Raw genomic sequence first — 13,475 nt, 5'->3', positions numbered from 1 at the left:
CCGTGAGCAGACAAATGACAACTGTAAGTGGCCACATAAGGCTGTTATGAGGACAATTTGTTCTTCTCAAACATTTATCTGACCTTCTGGACAGAAGTTTTTCTTTTTTTTTTCTCCTTTAGATTTTCTTGTTTTTGTTACAGATGGTTGATGAAGCATCTGCCCTATGTGTGTGTGTGTTTCTGAGACCATATGTAACAGTAACTCTCTCTATTTGCCTTCTCTAATACCTCCTCTACTAGCAAGATGATGCGTGATTTAATCAGAGACAGAGGGATTTGGCAACTAGCCAACCATTTAATCACTGAAGTACTTCTCCCTGACAGACAGCAGACCCTTTTCTCTCCATTCACACTGAAAAAAAAAATCACTCCATCACTTCTTCAAGCAATGTCAAATAAGCACTAAATACTGCAGGATACTGCTGGCTTTCAAATGCACACACTTAAACACATTTCATATTGAACATATAAAGGATTTGCTGCTCTACTCAAAAAAAAAAAAAAAAAAACAGACAAAACCTGCCTCTCTCTCGCATTATCTTTCACCATGTCCATGCTGCACGTATGAATAATAAACAGTGCAGTGGAGCAACAGCAGTGAACTGCGGCGCTGTCCAAGGTTCTGAATTAGTTCTTCATGATCCTGCAGTAACTATATATAATAAAAAGGTCAGATATCTGGGCTAAATCTCACAGTGTGTCCAAAATCGCACACTGTCTGAATAGGTACTACATTGGAAATTGAACTTAATATGCGGCTGTTAAAAAAGTATGTTCTATTTGAATCAAATTCTGGTGATGCTGACCTACAGTGCCAGTAGCATTGGTTTTCTGCCATTCACGAATCCTCTCCTATGGCCTCATGGGATAGTAAATTGTCCATTGAATGCACACTTTAGAATCTCACAAGTAATAGGTCAGCTTGGCACTTTTCGCCTACTGATTCTCGAATACTTTGTTTTTGGACATACTACTCTTTTGGTATATTTGTTTTTCGCATTCAATAGAGAAGTACTTGATATTGGGTGCAATGTCAGACTCTTAAACCAATTAAATGTCATAATAAAGGATTTAAGCCACATATTTGATGTACACAAAAACATGCATATCTGACCCATTTAAATGTACAGAAACAACATCTGTAATAATGTATTTAAATAATTAGCTGTATTTTCATGTGATTAAAACTATGTAAAGATGGTGAAAGACAAAAGGCAGTTTTGAAATATGAATAGATCTTATCTTACCAAGTGGTAGAAGACGGAAATCAAATACAAAGTATATATTAAACCAAAGAGAAAAAAGCTGCAGTATTGTCAGTCAAAATATGAGGGAAAACAAGGTGCCATTATAATGCTGGGCAGCTCGATGTGAGGCTGGGCTATGGAGAATGTATTCTCTAGCTTCACTCTTATCTTTGAGGAGGGATGAAAATGGATGCCTTATGGCAACCTGACATACTGAGAGATTACGCTATCAGAATAGTTATTATTTCATAAGCCGTCTTTGATTGCACCCATTGAGAGATGGAAAGTGACCAAGCAGTAACCTCTGTCTGTACATTGCACTAGCTGGTACTGCAGTCACTGCTTAGAGATGTGATTTTGAGGTTTTCTGTAACACATTGACATTTCTTATCAATATGGATTTTTCATGGCTGATGTTGACATCTTACAGAGCAGTGCCAATGGTCAATATAAAGCCACTACATAAAATATCAAACTATTTAATAACAAATGCTGCTTTTTTTTTAGAACATAATATTTACAAAAAAAAATTTTTTTTTACAAATAAAGAAACATTTTTAAAAGGAACATGACCATAAAGGAAGTAAATAACAAATAATAAAAATGTATTATATATTCAAATGCATATTTGCTGAATAATGATGATATAAGAGTATAATAGTGTTCACTTTTCTCCACTTTTCACCAGTCCATTTTGTTTAACACTACTGTCTAATAATTTATTAAAAAGAACAGTTAAATATATACAGCAAACTAACAAAGACAGAGAATGGGAGTTCCTGTGTATCAAAATAAAAGTCTGGGAGATGTCAAAATAAAAGACACATTGCCACTACTTAACTGCCATTGCCATTACTTTACCTTTAAGCATTATTGCACTGTTCAGAATCCGATGTGCATTTAACATTGTGGGTGCGCATAAACATTTTCTATGGTTGCACATTAAAAAAAAACTAGAAATGTAATAGTCTCTGTAAAAGGCCCTGTCCACACACGCTGTCTGAGGCTGTTCGTCCACACGCAAACGCAGAAGCAGGTCACTGATAATGAACATACTTGGAAACTCCTGCCAGGGTGAGGATTTTAATTTTTATTTTGGCTTGTGACATTGAGTATGTACTGTTATCTCCGCCTACTGGAAACTTTTCAGGCTTCTGACTGACCAACATGGTTTTACGATTGAGATTATATCGCCACCTGTTGGTTTGGCATGCTCTTGACAGTGCTTCAAAATGTGCGTTTGCGTTTTCATGTGGACAGAGATTTTGTCTCAGATTCTGAGGAAAAACTCAGTTTTTAAAAATACCCATATACTTTTGGACATGGCCTAACAGTCTATAAGAGTGAACTACCAAATGTTTTACTATCCTTGCTGTGTGTGTATGAAGACAATATGCTTCAAAACAGCTGAAGAATCAATTAAATCATTACCACAGCAAACTTCTGAATGCTTGAACAATTGCTTTGTAATTGTGTACACTTTAGCACATGCATTTGTGCCTAACAACGCACACGATTTTATTATACTGCTGAAAAAAAAAAAATTAAACAATCTCAATAAGGGACATCCATTACAGGAAAACACAATACACTAAATGAATCAACTCAGTGGCTGTCTTTTGCTCCACTGCTGGATGTATGATAGATTTCCTGCTCGGTAATGAACACAACGCTACCAGGCACCTATCAGTCTTCCCTGTCGAAGCTGTGCTGAGATGAATAAAACAAAAGTTGGGGCGAAATTAAAACAATCCATTGTGTCAGAAAAGCCAGCGTCCATGGAGCCCTGCAGTCCCTTTCAGAGCAAAAACAAACCCAAAATCTGAGATCTGAAGTGATTGATGTGAGATAGAGTTAAAGGAAAAACAAAGAGACAGAGACAGGAGAACATTCATGTGTTTGGATATCTAAGTGTATTTATGTTCATCTTGATTATGTATGCAACGACAGAGTCTGTGTACGGCGAGTCTGAGTAGTATAATGCACTGGGTTTAATAGTCTCTGTCCTGTGTTCACGTAAGCATATATTAAAGTGTTTACCAGTATCATGTGTCCGGTGGAGATGTCCATGTTGGTTTGGGAAGGCTCTTCACTCCAGGAGGATGTGCTGCTGCGGGCAGAGGGACTCTGCATCGGCCCATCACTGAACTGTGAGGACACGCTGTTAATGCGTGACGTGTGCGATGGGTGAAACACCTCTGATCGGTCTCCACGCTCTGATGTCTGCACCGCCATGCGCTGACGACAGAGATCCTATCGAGAAAGTGCAATATCTGTGAAGACATTGGGGAACCTCACAAAGCTGTTTTAAAGAGTAAAATGATCAATCACACACGCGACAGCATCAAAGCACTGGTTATTATGTTTAGAATATTATAATGGGTATTTATATAAGAAAATCATATGAATGCAAACTGATACCACATCAGCATTCTGGATCAAATAAACTCTGTTTCATTTATCTCCACTTTGCATCTCAGAGTGGGTTCATTATACAGCCAACAACACATTACATCACTGTCTGCTCTACAAGATGAAATCTTTCATCTGCATAAACTCACGACCCACCAGTGGAGCAAATAATTACTAAATGCTACCAGTCAAATTTAAACACAAGGTTCATAGATAAGAGATTATTCTTTAAAAAATTAATACATTTACATATATAATAAATCAAAAGCATGCATAATATTTGCCACTAAAAACATTTAGTATTAGCAATTTAAGTCTCTTTCTCAGCATATAGTCACTGCATTTGTCAAGCAACTGCAAAAATATATTTACTGATATCCTCATAACCTTAATGGCTACATTTCCATCACTCACGTCATTCAGGAATTATAATTCCAAGATTCTACCATTTGTCTCGACTTCAACCAAATGAAACAAAGCAGCAGACTGACAGAACAAAAGCCTTTTGCTTATTGCTGGTGATTTTTCAAATCAGGATCAGTGACTCTATGAGGATCTCAGATGGATGTTTCAGTGTACGAGCTAGATTCTCTCACAGATGTGTCATTAGATCCCTGCTAACCTGGCTCTCAACATATAATTGCTGTGAGCAATTATTCATAGAAGAGCACACAGAAAATGTCTGCATTATCTGACTGATTTCACTGAAATAGGAGTCCTGAGATATTATGTCTGTTAAAAGAAAAAAATACATTTGGGTGCGGGGCGCTATTCTTTAGGCCAATCAGAAGACGATGTGATGCTCTCTGCCTGTCAGTCATTTTGTACATTTGATTCGGTAAGATGAGATCAAGATTGATTTTTGGAGGAGGGATTTTAAAAAGGGAGGAGGGCAGACAATCCAGTGGCGGAAGATAGTGAAATGGCTAACCACGCTTACAGCACTGTTAACAAAACAATTGACTACATGCATTCTATAATGTTTACAACGATTTACAAGAAATTAAATCCATTCTGAAAAGCTTCGAGCAACTATGTGCATTTTCTGGCAAATAGCATCTAGTTTTTTTTGCTATAACACAACAGCATTTTGTAACATTTGAAAGCCATTTTAAAAGCATTAAAAGCTTCAATTTTATTGAGTGAAAAACCTTCTGCGAATTGTGCTCGGTTGTGATTATTTCTTTTTTCCTTTGCCTTCCTTTCATTTTATCTACTCAGAGGTGAAACAGCACAGACAATTACTTTTGAAGGAGTTGCTAGTCACAACAGTATGACCCCATCTGAGATCAAATGTCCAACAGTTAAAAAAGCACCCAGATAAAAAAAGAGAGCCGAGTGAGTCTGAAAGGGGGTCAGTGAGGGAGTGTGGGGATTGGAGGTGGAAGTTTAGTGCGTCTCACTAATGGAGCTCCTCAATGAGAGAAACCAGGAGGGAAGGTGGTGAAGGCTGAAACAGAGACCACAGAGCTCTAAAATCAGCCAAGGACTAAAGGATGGAGTCCACCCTTGACATTAATATCTGATCTGATGTCCATCATGAGTCATTCTGACTTAGAATAAATAAAACTGCAAAAATATGTGCCAACTGCTAAAACAGTGCCCACTTCCTGATAAAATCATGTTCATGCCAGCCAGCACAAATAATGCATACATTTGCCTCTCTTATAATCAGTAAACTAATAAGCATAAAAAAATAACATTTTAAATTATTTAGCAAAAATATTTATCCAAAGTAATTTCCAAAACTGATTAGAAAAATACAGGCTGAAAGAGTAAATAAAGTGAAATGCGATGAGAAAAGTTGGGAGAATCACTCCCCCATCAAGGAGCAGTAAAAGCTGCAAATATATAAACTAAAAGTAAATTAATAAATACATGTTCCTTAACATTAACATTTGGTAAATGCTTTTATCTAAAGTGATTTTCAGCGTTTTCGAGGTGTACATCATCATGTTTTCATTAGTGTGACTTTGATGTTGCTAGTGCCATGCTTTAGTTTAGCAGCCTGCACACAGTCCCTTAAATCAATCCTAAAAATGATTTAAACCTTAATATCTAATTCTTTAAAAAAGATTATTTAAAGTAAAAACATGCTGTTAAAATAATGTACATAATTATTACCTTTAATGTCATATGTCTTAACAAAAGTAAATTCTTTGCATGGTAACACAAATGGAACTAGTTTCCTTAATAAAAAATACCTGGTGGATAATGTTTTTTATAAGTATGGTTAGAATGCAACGGAGATAAAAAAGGGTCATGAATTGTATTGATATAAAAACATCAATAGCATTGAGAAACTACCTTTTCCAGATTTTGGAAATAAATTGCAGTCAAGTTACAGATTAGGGACTTAAATTGCTCCAAATAGTAACTGTTTAAGCCTGTTCCACTTTTGAGTAAATATAAGTAAAATTAAAATAATAAAATAAGTCAAAGAAGTAGGAACAAAACCAAAAAGTATCTTTGCTGTACTTTATTACAACAAGAAAAATGTAGAATAAGAAATTTGTTATATAATAAGGTATTAACAGGGAGAACAAAAAGTGTGAATATGTGTGAGTGTGTTTGATGAAGGAATAAAAATAAAGTGTAATAATGTGAGAGGGTGTGTGTGTGAGAGAGAGAGGGAAGGTGAGTTGGTGATGGCGGTGTGTGTGTGTGTGTGTTTTGATCTGCTACAGAATCATTGCGGCAGAACTATTTCTAATTGCATGTTTCACTGTAAGAGTCCCTGTGCACAAGACTGCATTCATTCCAGCTACAGCAGTTGGGAAAATCCCTTACAACTACACAGTAAGAGCCTGGTCTACGCCTTTAATCTTATTGGCTTAAAAAAAAAAAAAAAAAAAACCTAAGCAACCTGGCAGATCTAAAGGGCCGAGAGCACTCGCAACAAACCACGATACGACAACATTACACACAAATTAAAATCAATACAAAGTAATTAAAACCTGAAATGAAAACATAACAAAGGTGTCAAGACATAATGTGTGACTGCCCCGTAACAATATTGAGAAACGCCGATTATTTTGCCACACTGATAGGGCCGACGTTTATGGAAGGGACTTCTCGACAAAGTGTGAGAGGTTTATTAAATATTGAAGGCGGGGGAGGAAGCCAAGCGCTTGCACCCTGCGATCCAGTCTCTTTGAGTACAGCTGAGCCCAACACAAAATCAATAAGCCTTCACCGCAAGCCCTCCCTCCAGGAGCCGTGAAAGAAAGGTCAGACAACAAACTCATTTCCCTGCTAAAAAGGGCTCTGCCTCAATTAGGATTCATATTAAACACTGCTGTCGTGCAAGGACATCTGCGTCTGCTCCAATGGGTCATAATTAAGGAAAAGAAGCTTTAAATGAATTTCATTGCCTTTTTGTTAATGAGCTACAATAATTTTGGAACCATTAAGAACCTTTAATACACCTGGTGGGGATCGCAAAAATACAGAGTGTGTTACTCTGTAAAGGTAAGTAAAAATAACCTTGGGTGAGGACAAATTGTTCACTATATCTGGAAAAACAGAGACGCTTATTCATGTTAATATGCATGGGTGAATGTCAGAGAAAACATGATTGGCTGAAATAATCGGCCCGGCTCCTACCTGATAGGCTGCTGTGGCATCGTGGCCTGTGTAGCTTCCCAAACCAGCCAGCTTTTCCTTCAGCTTATGGTGGGAGCGATGGCGCAAGCAGTACAGAGCCCCCGACATCCCCAACACCATCACAATAAAAACCATGGAAACCACCACCAGAATCAAAAAGTTGCCTGGCTCCACTTGACTCTGTTTGACCACGGGGATGTGGCTCAGTTTGCCCCTCTGAAATAAGAACAGAGTAGAGGGAGAAACTCGGATGAGATTGTGAATTTAAAACAAGATAATGCATGCACACATTATATATACAATATGGAAAAATACTAAGCACAACAATTGTTTTCAACATTGATAGTAATTATAAATGGTTCTTGATGCAAATCAGCATATTTTAATGATTTCTGAAAGATCATGTGACACTGAAGACTGGAGTAATGGCTGCTGAAAATTCAGCTTTGCCATTACTGAAACATGTCATGTCTAAAACATTAATTAACAAAAATGTAAACATAAAAGAGTTAAAATTGTAATAATATTTGAAACATTTCAAAATGTAAGATATATATATGTAAGACAAGATGTATTTATGATATATGTATGTAAATCACCAACTGATCACAGTATAATGTCCAATTGGTGTTTTCATATTATAGTTTGAATTAGGCACCAAGATGCATATTGCTTGTAATTTTTACTAGCTATACACTGATGTAGATACACCTCAAGCTGACACTTGGGAAGTGAAGGCCCGCTCCACTCTTGTCTTGGCAGGTCGATGCATACCACCACAGAGCAATTAGGGTCGGTCCTCACTGTACCAGCTTGTTGCTAATTAGCCTCCAATCTTGGGTTTGGTCGGGATGGGGGAATTGGCTCAGACCTCCAAGTTAATAAAATGGGAAAAGGGCTAAGCCGAGGGGGAGTACCTAAAAGGTCCGAGCCCCACTAGCGTTCCACTGTAGAGGGGGTTGTCAGGCTTGTTAGCCCCTCGGGGGGAGGGCTGACAGCCGGGGCTAAGCTTCTGGGGGATTGGCGGCGTATTGTTTCCAAATGCCTTGTGAGGCTGAATAGACTGAGGCCTTTAGAATGGGGTTCAGAGTTTTTTAATCTGCCTCTATTCACATTCTGTGCTATCATACCAACCGACTGATCACAGAACTATAAGCCATGCAAGCAAAGCAAGATGCAAGCAAGATTGATTTTTCTGATTTGTATTTTATAAACGATGACTATAATCTACTTCAAATTGTTATTGCGGTACCAACATAACATATAGAACTGTGAAGCACACAATATAAAAATCAAGCTCACTCCATTTAATCACATTCTGAAATCCCCCATAGACTGGCTACACATTGCTGAAAATATTAGCACCTAAATGTGAGGTTTAGTAGTTTCCAAGGATTAGTAGCTACTTTTTGTGATTGTGGGCTTTTGTTGGTGCAGAAATGGTTTGGTTTCCACCCACCAAACATTGCATGGAAAGTGTGTAGAGAAGAGGGCGCATTCAGCTGGAATAGAATCCCCCCTCTCTCCTTCCCTCCATCCCTCTATAGGCTTAGCGCTCTCAATCGAATTACATGAAAAGATCTCTAACATGAAAAGCTGGCTCTGAAAAGAAAATTGTGCTTGGCTAAATAATGTCCGCAATTAATTATAACTAAATAGAATACATGCATTAGGCATTTGAGCAAGGGACTGGAAAATAACACAAAAAATTGAAAAATGTTGTCCTGATGTAGTCTATTGCCAAATTAAACGCAGATTACAGTGTATATGAAATAAATGAAAAGACACTACGAAAACGAATCATACAGCATAAATATATAATTAAAATAAAATAAAGCACCTACATCAAAGCAAGGTCGACAAAAAACATATATTTTGCAAAAATGTTTCGTATGACCTAAACATATTATTTTGTTGCATGTAAAAATTACATATGTAGTTAAAAAAAAAAATCTCAACATCCCTAAGGAATTATTAGTAAAATAAAAAGAGAAAGAAATAACCATTCTATAGCATACCTTCTCTTATTATAAAGAAGACAGCAAAAATTTTTAAATGCAATGCAACGACTCTACACGGTATGTTGTATTTTGGAATTACCTAAATCTTTACTCTCAAAACACGCAAATATAATATATCTCTATAAAAGAAAATAAACTGAAAATAAGGTGTCAAAATAAGGTATCAAATCTTCTTACTTCCTACAACACATTTAGTTTTATAGTAGAAAACCCGCAAAAACACAGTTTACTTAAAAGCAGAGAAAAAAAAAAAAAAAAAAAAAAAGACAAAGAAAAAAGGGAAAAGGGAGGGAGAGAATCCTTGATGCTTTTATGGTTTTGTTCTTCTGTAGGGAATAAATTGTACTTGCAAATTTCTGATTCACAGGAGTCTACTGAAAAAGACAGACATGTTCACATCAAGCGTTCTCTCAAAAAAAGTGCTAAGATTCTCATATCCTCATCTGTAGTAGAAATACTAAGAATTATGTGTGTATAAATCTATAAAAGTATCTAGAATTCCAGATAAATTTGTTTCAGTGAATTTTTTTTTTCTTCATTTAAATATATAATAAGAATTTAAAATAAACAAAAGATAATGGGAGAAAAAATTCCAGAAAAAAAATAATATGCATAAAAAGTAAATAAATTAAAAGCAAGACATAGCAAACAAGAAGAGGAAAAACATGTTACTGGGTGGGATGTGTTTCTGGATTAATGAGTGTGTTTGCACGGTCATCAGATATTTCTTATCCTCAGCTTTAGCTAATAAATCTCTTGACTGAAACTTTACCACACTGACAAAATATAAATCTTCATACATGTACATTTTATAATTTTAAACACAAATTGTAGAACAGTGGATCAGCATCCATACAAAATAACACTTCAATCCAGGACTACTGTCCAAACCAAGGTAAAACATAAACTTAACACCTAACAAAAAAAAACAATGTTCGGCCAGACAAATTTCACTGATAGCATTTACATTTTTTAAGCAATCTATATGTATGGAGTTTTGATTTTCAAGTTATTTTAACCCCTCTTTTTCATTCTTTAACGTACAGAAGATAAACAAAAAGATTTGTATATTTGGGCAAGGACAAAAGGCAGATTTGGGATGCACCGGCTGATTTAAATCATTGAGGGAAGGGATGGGTGGAGGAGAGACTGTGATGGGTGAAAGGTTGAGACAAGGGCCGCCCATATATCCTTTCACTATTAAACACAATAATCGCTCTGCCTTAAAACCATCCACTCTCAGCTCTACAGATCTTAAAATAGGAAGAAAATAATAGAATAAATGCACTGAATTAAAAAACTATACTCAAGAATCATGCTCATGATACTGAACAAATTAACAATTTAATTGACTAAATTTTGCCCAATACAAAACTACACTAAAAATGTTATTAAATTAGAAAAATATGTCTGTTAAATATAGAAATACAGTCTAAATTGCATGCCCTTATCCTTTTGGATAAATTCAACGTTAAGTTGTGCATCAGGGAATTTATGTAAACGCATTATGACTTTAATTATATCTTGCATTTCACTGACCATTTCACTCAAGTCAACGTTTCAATGTAAATTAGAGATAAGACATATCCAATGTTTAAAAATATTAACATTAAGCATCAAGCTGAATATGTGGAATAAGCCTACAATGAATCTCTGATTACTGCAATTTGGAAAGTTTATACATTATTGATCCACAGGACGAATGGAACATTTATAAAAAATAAAAATTGTCAGAGATAAAAAAAGAAGAAAAAAAAAAACTACTTATAGCCCTTATAAATTACCAACCAATTGCAAGAAGGTTTTTTTTTTTTTTTTTTTCATTTATCCACCATCTACCCACCTATACATTTTTCTTATATTATTATTTATTTTTGGCTCCAAGTCATTTGCAACTCGAAAAGACCCACGCTGACTGAACACACCGTTTTCATTGCGATTGATATTCCCCAAAAATAAACAGCGAAACACCGATTCCTCCCTTTATAAAGAAACAGAATGGTGTTTCTGTCTGCACTTTGTACCATTTGCTCAGCTCTTACTACCACTCTACACTGACTCACGACCCAGATCAATTACATAACGGTCTGCAAACCATCTCAGCCATCAAATCGCACGCACCATACACGAGCTTCTATCAGCAGAAGCGTTTTAAATGAAAAGCACGATGAAATGTGTCACGCTGTAGCACCGCCACGTAAGTCTTGCAGGACAGAGTCACTCTCATTATCAGTCCAGATGCATCCGGATGCGCAATAAGTTTTAGGTGACGCTTAATGGTGCTTTCAGAGCCTCGTTACATTTATTTACCGACCATTATACATGCGCATCAACAGACAAGTGCACGTCCAATAGATAGTTACCTAGTTCCATTTTCGGACAGCGCGCGAGGGATGCTTTTGAAGAACCTATTCCGCAGATGTCCGACTGGCGACTGCAGCCTCCTTTCGCAATCCCGCTAGCTAAGAAAAGTTTTTAACCTCCCCATTCGCGTCCACCTAACAAAAGACCGTCGCTGCTCGAATACTTTTTTTTTTACAATTTTTTTACAGAAACAAAGGAGACATAAAAAACAGTTTGAAAGAAAAAGACTGAGGCAGCGCGGGAGAGAAAAAAAAGCGAGCTAAATCATCCGCCACATTTCCCAATGACTTATAAGAAGCTGCAGTGGGTTGTCTTGTCCTTTGAATGATCATGTGCTACTGAAAAGCCGGGTTTTTTCACGGAGCCCCTCCTTATATTCAGCGAGACTCGAGTCGCTGTCTGGAGCACATGTCACATCCACTGGTTGCTATAGCGATGCCTCCACATGTTGCCCACAGCGCGCGGGCTGCAGGGCCAGCTTGAATGGACGGAGAGCTTGTCACTCATTTGTTCAACTATTCGGGATTTCTGTGCCTGCTGAATCGCTCGCGCCTGGATCTTCCCTAAGCTTTCTCCCACTTCTTTAACCCGTTATATCGCTATCCAAACTAACTAATGTTGCAACGCCTTCTGCCAAAATCTGTACGAGCCAGACTATCTTACCACTGTCCTGCGTATTACCTTATTAATATAGCACACATGACTAGTATTACACATGCTTAGATAATATGTAGCATGCACACTTTTATTATAATGTGTGTACTACCAGAGGAGGAGTTTGGTTTCTCTGAAGTATTTCCTCCTCCACTAGATTATTTCCTTTCCTTTGTTTGCTCAGAGTGTTAAAGATCTATTTATTCCTAATTTTACCTTTAAATTTAGTTTTGTTGGTGTAACCTAACCTAATATATTATGGTAGATTAACAATGTCAAGTAATATTTTTTATTTGAATTAAATCTATTAATTTAGATGTTTCCAAAAAATTTTCAAGATACTATTTTTTTTTATTGCAGGGAAAGGAAACACTTTATAGTCAGTGAGCCGAAGTAGTGACTAAATAAAAAATATATAATTAATTTAGTTCTTTATAAAAATGACAATTTTGGGGGACTATTATGAGGTTTGAGGAGGGGAACAGCTGCAGCGAGCAGAGAGGGATTACCAAGTCTAACGAAGAGAATAGAGAGAGGGAAAAGAGGGGAGGGGGAGGCTTGTTTGAGTGTTTGTGTGTGTGCGAGAGAAAGAGAAAGCAATGCAAGCACTCAGAGAGGGAGAGTGTGTAAAAACTATACAACATGTGCCCGTGAGGTGTACGTGCCTGTGTGTGTGTGTGTGTGTGTCTGTAGGTTGGAGGAACTGGGGGTGGGGTCCCGTCAAATGCAGATGACGAGTCTGCGAATGGGTCTTCGGTTTATCTTTGGTTTAAGCTGCACGCCTCCCTCCGTTGTCCCCTGCTTACCCCTCTTTGTCCCACAGCATGACAGCTGGAGTTGGCAGAAATGAGAGGGGAACAAATAAAGTGGTTCACTCGTTCCAGAATCTCGAGATCAGATAAACACACCTCAGCTTTAGCAACGGCCAGACATACTTCCACCTTTAACCTCACCTTGCTTTATTTTCCTTTCTTGCTGCAATAATCTGGGCGTGCTGTAGTGGATGACTTGTATACAATATGATCTTCGACATGGACAAACTGCACACAAGCCCAAAACCACAGAATGCCCAGATAACCACAACCTACATATCTCACATTTATTCCATCATTATTATTTTTCTTGTATCCATTTTATCACTTTATGACTATGTTTGTGTAATAAATTCC

At 37.0% G+C, this 13,475-nt stretch overlaps 1 protein-coding gene across 2 annotated transcripts in view; it reads right to left on the bottom strand.

Moving 5' to 3' along the window:
• ptprn2 (protein tyrosine phosphatase receptor type N2) overlaps positions 1-13,475 on the bottom strand; it is a 202,334-nt gene that overhangs the window by 19,049 nt on the left and 169,810 nt on the right. For both annotated transcript variants that reach the window (XM_052561647.1, XM_052561648.1), the window contains 2 exons: positions 7,268-7,483; positions 3,290-3,502 (listed from right to left, as the gene is read on the bottom strand). In XM_052561647.1, coding sequence (XP_052417607.1) covers positions 3,290-3,502; positions 7,268-7,483 — 429 coding nt within the window. The remainder of the gene's footprint in view (positions 1-3,289; positions 3,503-7,267; positions 7,484-13,475) is intronic.

This window comes from Carassius gibelio, chromosome B7, assembly GCF_023724105.1.
Source record: "Carassius gibelio isolate Cgi1373 ecotype wild population from Czech Republic chromosome B7, carGib1.2-hapl.c, whole genome shotgun sequence".
In the NCBI taxonomy this organism is placed as follows: domain Eukaryota; kingdom Metazoa; phylum Chordata; class Actinopteri; order Cypriniformes; family Cyprinidae; genus Carassius; species Carassius gibelio.
Note: the sequence above shows the minus strand (reverse complement) of the source record. Positions and strands in the feature narration are given on the sequence as shown.